Below are 7,114 nucleotides of genomic sequence, written 5' to 3' on the forward strand. Positions count from 1 at the left end.
GAAGCCTTGTCACTGAAACACAGAGGCCCAGAGCCTCGCTGTGGTATCACATCTCGGCCCGTCTGGCCAGCCAGCGTGACTCATCCCCTTCCGCCTGGCTCGCACCACACTGTTCCCCAACTACATGCCCTACCTTTGCCTGCTGTGGCCTTTGTCCCAGCTGGTTCCTCTCCCTGCCCCGCACTCTCTCGCCCCGCATGGCCAGGTGCTGCCTGGCCTTCCGGATTCCACTCAGGGGCGTTTACACGCACTGCCTCTCTTAAGCCTCACCAGCGCCCTTGGAGGCGGACATTGTTGTACCCATTTTACAGATATGCAGATATGTGTGCACATCTGTGTATAAATTACACACACTTCACAGACACACGAGTGAAGGTTAAGAATTTGCCTGTGATCATACATCTGTGAATGGAGCGATTCCAAAGCCTTGGTTTGCACTTTGACTCTCGCCTTCGTCTGCCCGACGCCCATCCTTAAGCCGTACTGTAAACCCTCACAGGAAGAAGTGGGACGGAGCTTTGCTAAACATGTTTTCCTGTCTTTCCTCTTTGGGTGCAGGTGGAAGTGAAGCCATATGTGCTGGATGATCAGATGTGTGATGAGTGCCAGGGCACGCGCTGTGGTGGGAAGTTTGCCCCGTTCTTCTGTGCCAACGTCACCTGTCTGCAGTATTACTGCGAATACTGCTGGGCGAGCATACATTCCCGCGCCGGGCGGGAGTTCCACAAACCGCTGGTGAAGGAGGGAGGCGACCGCCCTCGGCACGTCCCGTTCCGCTGGAGCTGAGCCCAGGGCAGACCCAGCCACAAGTACTGGAGTAGATAACGAGGAGGGAAAAAGAGAGGGCACTGCCTCAGGGCTTACAGTGTTCTGGAAATCTGTGCATTCGTTCTCGATTTTTAAAGAAGAAATGGGTCTTTTTATTATTACTATTATTTACAGTCATATTACTGAACTCAGTGTCCAGTATAATGCAAAATTGCAGAGTGTATAACGGTACTGATTTGCACTTTGATTCACACCTTTGTCTGCTTGGTACCTTAATTTCTTACACCTGATTTGTCACTCGTAGACTGCCATTCTCATCAGCGGCCATCAGGTTGATGTCTGTGATTTTGTCTGTTTGTTGTTGTTGTGTTGTTGTTGTTGTTGTTCCGATTGTTTTTGAACTGGAGCATGCACTTATTTTCAGAAACTTAGAGAGTTGCCCCTAGGAGAAGACTTACCAAAGGTAATACTCGTGAGTAGGTGGCAGATGTAGCAAAAACTTCACAACAGTTCAGCAATCATTAGTTGGGGTCATTTAGAATAAGGGTAACCCTTAATGAAAACAGGCCTTTAGTTTTCTATTTGACATGTAAGGATACCTCATAAGCTGAATCTTTATTTTTCCTTCATGTTTGATTTTTGTTTTGCTGAGGATTTTGGTTAGATCTTTTAGTGTTATGTAAATTTATGCTGCAATAGCTTTTGCTGCTATTAAGATGGTATTATTAATACCATAATACTCTCTTCAGGCTAAGGTATCAATTTAAAGAAACCCAACAACACACGTTTGTGATTTAGGGATAGAATCAGCTGCCGAAAGGAGATCAGAATAGACTACAGAAAGCTTCAACGGAAGGTCACTATTTCTGACTGCATGTTTACTTAATCAGGTTGCTGCATGCAATAAATTTTATATCCAATGTCTAGTATAAAACCTTCCCACAATGCACAAATTAAGAATCTATATAAGCTATAAAATACGGATTTTTTTTAAAAGAGTTTTTTTCACTCAAAGAATTGGTAATTGACGGGAGGAAGGCATGCCTCAATAAATGGAATGCTTCTGAAATTAGGAAGAGCCCATAACAGAATGACCTATATTACAACCAATATAAAACCTAGGTGTAGGATATTCTTAAAGCAAATTTGTGGATGGTAGATGAAGTACTTTGCGGTGCTCTGTTATATATTGTGCAATTTATTTTATATAGTAAAGTGATTATGTCTAACTGTGATCAAACTTAACTGTTTAAAGCCTCTGTGTCAGACATTAATGAACTTGACGGTTCATAACTGGTATATTATTAACTAACACATGAGCTCTTAGTTACACTCTCCTAGTGCTTGCACCATTTTACATAGCTTCAGACCTTGTCCAGAAAACCAAAGAGCTCATCTTAGCTTACAAACACTAGGAATATATACAGTATATAGAGATAAGTTGTCAGATTGACAAACTAGGCACATTTTAAGAAGGATGCGGGGCGGTGATGCTAAAGAAATGTCTGTCCAAAACAAGATGGCCTGGGCAGGGCTGGTTGTCCGAGTGAGAAGTTGAACTACTTAATTCCCTGGATTTATCCTGTAAAGCTTGAACAGAACTGAGACCTGCTAGAACCACCGTGGACATTTTTTTAGCATTCACTCCTGGGCTGCAGATAGTAATCTATAGACACACACAGTGATTGTGAGACTATGTAAATCTTTTTTTTTTTTTAATCTTCTTCCTATGTTTTGGAATTCTGGGGACAATCTGACTGGATATGACACTGCAGAATAGATTTAAGTCGCTGTTTTATGTGCTGTGATGTCCTTGTCCTGTCTCTTAAGTTAAGACTGCTTGGTTTGGTTTTGTTTTGTTTCTCCAGTGTTTAGTTGCAATTACCAGCTCTCAAACTATAGTTTGTTTTCAAAAAGGAAAAAACAAAATAGTTTTTTACTGGATTAAAAATGCTTATTAGAATTCTCCCCTTTTGAGGTTACCTCTGGGCTTTTTGGTAATAATTGCTTTTTTCCAGCCCAGCTGTGGTTTTCTGTTTGTTTGGTTTTTTTTTTTTTCTATGTTTGTGGTTTTTTTCATCTGTACAAGAAATTTTGTTATGCACTACTACTTTTTGTATTCTAGACAGTTTTCAAAAGTTGGCTGAAGATTTTTTTGTTTGTTTGTTTTTAAGGAAAAAGGCATGCTTTCTGACTGACATGATCTTTTGCAATACCTCAATTTTGAAATATAGGAAAGAAAATGATATTTTCTAAGTAAGTTTATTCAGAAAAATATATATTAATTTAATTCTGCAAGAAAAAATGATTTAACAGATGGGTAACTTTATTTTTTTCATGCTTATTTGTGTTTTTTGAAAATGAAGAAGTTAGAGCTTTATAACTATAATATTAAAGATCATATCTAACCTACAGAAATCTACCTAATTATGTGAAAGAAGCAAAACTTTTTGAAGAAGCACCCCTCTTTCATGTACTAAAACAACACTGAGATTTAAAAAAAAAAAAATAAAGCTGGAAGCTTTTACAGCGGGAAGCTGATGTGGAGGTGAAAACCATTGTCACGAAGAATAGGTTACAAAGAATAAACTCCCTTTGGTGCTGAAGGTTGTGGATAGATGGTGGAAACTACTTTCCCTTCATTTGTATATTTATAATCAAGCGTTGATTGTGCACGACTGACCAGGATTGTGAAAGAGTTCTTCTGTTTGTATTTTTTTAAAGAGAACTTTTTTAGTTTATTAAATTATAACATGTTCCCTTTTGTTTTGTAAATAAATGTGCCCCCAAGTTGTTAATGTTATATTAAAAGAGAGGGTCCTTCAAAAAAAAATTATTTTTTAAAACACAAGAGGTGTTCTGACCTGCAACTTGACTGGGAAGCCCCTGGGTATCACAGGTCCTGTTGTGGCCTTTCCTTGATGTGACACTTGAACTAGTCGATTTTTTGAAGGCTATAACCTAACCTCGACTATTTGTTGTTATGTGCAATACTGTTTGTACTGTTTGTATAAAAAATAGAAAAAAAAAGAAAAGAAAAAAGGCATAAATCTTTATTGCAGATTTATTTTCATTGCAAACTTTAGACATTGTGATTCACTGAAATCATTTTTCTACTGTCAAATATGTACCTTTTCTTCATGCTGGTATTTTTTCAATAGTAATGTAGCCTTTGTACTGAGACAAATTTTCATTGTTATTTTTAGAAAGATTTTTTGCTAAGAAAAAAATTAAACATATTTACATATTTTTCATTTTATTTCGTATTTTCTTTAAGGAGTGCTTTCTCAATCATTAATAGAGTTGTTTCTGGGAGGGACTTTCATATCTGGTCAATGTCATAATATTATTTTGTATTTTTACTTGGAATAAATTAATTTTATGATGCTAATTCTTTAAAAGTTTATTTTTTTCATTTTCAGTTATTTTTGAAGCTAAAACCTTTGTAATATTGTTACTAAAGTGTCTAGTTTTTTGAAATGCAAAGCTTTATGTATTAACTTGCTGATGTGGTTTACAATAGTGTGACAACGATGAACATGGTTGGTTATGTAAAGTGATTGGAAAATGTAATGGATAATTGGGTAATAAAATGACAGAATGAGCAGAACATGTGAGATTTTGACAAGCCTTTTCCTTTATTACAGTGGTTTAGTGTAAGACTAGGGATGTCACAGTACAGTTCTCTAGGGATGTCACAGTGGATTTATACAACACCAGGTGCAGCCAGATCTGGGGCCCTGATAATGGAGTCACCCCCACCGAAATACCACCAGGTTGAAAACCCGGCTAGGTCAACAGAATGATTCATTGTTTTTCCCCTCTAACTCTTCATTATGTCCTGTGTGCGTGTGTGTGCGTACGTGTGTGTGTGAGAGAGAGAGAGAGAGAGAATCTGCCACCAACTGCTGTCCATGTGTGAGACGGTGCCTTTCGCCCAGGCCAAATCTTCCCCATGCATTTACAGTGGTGACGTCGGAGAGCAGAGGGGCGCTGCCGGGTGACACCGGCTTCTCTGTAGTTAGACTTGGATCTCGGTGTCTCTCCTGACTTCCCTCCCGTCCGGCGTGGGTCGCGTGCTGAGGACGCACACTCGGACGTCACCACTGTATATGGACAGTCTCCGACTTCATCTTCCTCCACCACCACCCCCTCCCCTGTTATGGTGCCCCTTGTTTGTCCCTCTTTGTGGCAACATCTGGCCACTCCAAGCATGATCTGTCCACCCTCCTGCTTCTTTTCCAACACCCACCTCACCTTGAAGCTGTGCTGTTAGGGCAGCGTGTCCCTGTAATGGCACCTAAAACGAAAACAAAGTACCTACGACTGCAAAACTGGTGTTGCGTAAACAGAACATTCGATGACTTGCTCTAGATAGATGGTGTGTTTCTACTAGTCCTTGATGGCCCCCTTCCAGCTCCGTTGCCATGGAGGTGAGGTTATCAATAACTTGGAGAAACGTGTGTCCAGAGTTGGCTCCTGGGTATGCTCTATGTATTCAGTTTTGTAAATAATATATAGATTAGATCAAGTCGTGATGTAAAATTTTAACTCAAATTGGGTACTACTGGCTGGAATTTTACATTAACTACAAATAAGTGATTAGGAACAGAAGAAAAGAAATTGGAAAATTCTTGCTTAGTGGTATAAAGATTATGCTTAGATTTCTGCCTATTTCTTGTGTTTTATAGCTTGTTAGTGAGGCATGGGCTAATGCAGAGTGTACTGCATTTATGCAATTAGCAAGTAACTGCTAGTTTTCATTTTATCTATTATATTAGCAACAAAATGGCATTTAACTGGGTAAAGCTCCTACCTAAATATTTGAGTATTGTGACATCTCTACTTGCAGGTTTGAGTGAAAGATTAGTCACAGATTAGTGAAAAAAAAAGTATCTTTTTGTTAAAACTGGCTTATTTGTATGGATTGTTGCTTTTTCACCAGTTTGTATGGTATGTCGGCTAACATTTTCTGTTTGTTTTTTTTTTAAATAATAACCAAACTTCTCTATCTCAGCTGCAATAGTGTTCCATTTTACCACAGAGTATTTTATAATTAATGCTGTTGACTTTATACCCCAAAATGGGTCAAGAAGTGGATATGTGATTTGGGGATGTTTAAATTTGTATGGTAGTAAATGGCAACAAGTAGAAAACTCGGGTGCTAATACAGGATAACTTCTGCTCTCTTTCTTTTCTGGATATAGTTCTGTTGGGGTATAAAGTATTAGGTATTTGTATTTTTGCTGTCAAAATAATGGACATAACTTTTAGAGTGTTCACAGCTAGGATCTCTGTATTTGTTTTTCAACTAACAACTAATTTTAAATGTATTGTATCTTTTATTACCTGTTCTCTTAGATTGTTTTGCTAGTAACCCTTACTCGGCTTCTGCCTTTGGGGCTTGGACTAATATTGCTTGTATGGAACTGCAGTACTGTGACTACACATGGAGCTCAATGCAGCTATTGCTTACAACTGCTTAAACTTTGTAGTTTGGACTTCATTTTTTTCTGTAATAACAACTTATTAAATATAGTTGTATGAAGTACTGACACTTGTCATCCTTTGCATTTGCTAAGGAATAGCTTGGAGTATGTGGATTGCATCTGGGAATATTTGCGCATTCAAATTCGCTTGCCTTTGGGGGGGGGACAAACGACTGCAGGTTAAGTACAGCAAAATTCACCTTTTCTCTGACACAACACTTTTTTTTTTTTTTTTAACACGAGTATAGGGGCCCCTGGGTGGCTCAGTCGGTTAAGTGTCTGCCTTTGGCTCAGGTCATGACCTCAGGGTCCTGGGATCCAGCCCTACATGGGGCTCCCTGCTCAGCGGGGAGCCTGCTTCTCCCTCTCCTCTCTCACTATCTCTGCCTCTCGCTCTCAAATACATAAATAAAATCTTTAAAAAGACAAAACAAGTATAAAGCACAAGTGTACTCGAAAAAGGAAGGTATTTGTTGACACCATGCACGTGTATTCAATACAAGGTTTTTAAAGGGCCAGTTAGGTTTTTATGCCAGCACTTGAAACCAATTTTCAAAATCAAAACCAAGAAAGTCCATGAAAACGTTAAGTACGCCCCTTTCGTTTGACTTTTTACCCTAGACTCTCTCTGATCATTTCAGAAAATGGGTAAAATCCCGTATTGACTTTGGACGCTCTAGAAGCTCTGTAATAGGCACTAAGTTTAATCCTTTTAGAAAATGGATCACAGGTCGCTGCACAAAGAAATCCCCTGGAGAGCTTTTACAAACTGCAGGTGCGGGAGGCCCACCCCCCGAGACTGGTTTCGCTGGTTTGGGGTAGGGTCTGGCGCCGGTGTTTTTAAGCTCCCCCAGCTG

At 39.3% G+C, this 7,114-nt stretch overlaps 1 protein-coding gene across 8 annotated transcripts in view; it reads left to right on the forward strand.

Annotated features, from left to right (window-relative positions):
* The window catches only part of CPEB3 (cytoplasmic polyadenylation element binding protein 3), a 180,060-nt gene extending 173,741 nt beyond the window's left edge, over positions 1–6,319 (forward strand). For all 8 annotated transcript variants that reach the window (XM_045809952.2, XM_087862907.1, XM_045809951.2 and 5 more), the window contains one exon: positions 559–6,319. In XM_045809952.2, the coding sequence (XP_045665908.1) occupies positions 559–786 (228 nt within the window). In that variant the 3' untranslated portion in view covers positions 787–6,319. The remainder of the gene's footprint in view (positions 1–558) is intronic.
* Positions 6,320–7,114: the final 795 nt, after the last annotated feature.

Source organism: Ursus americanus, chromosome 6, assembly GCF_024610735.1.
Source record: "Ursus americanus isolate L20-20 chromosome 6, mUrsAme1.1.p, whole genome shotgun sequence".
Lineage (NCBI taxonomy): Eukaryota > Metazoa > Chordata > Mammalia > Carnivora > Ursidae > Ursus > Ursus americanus.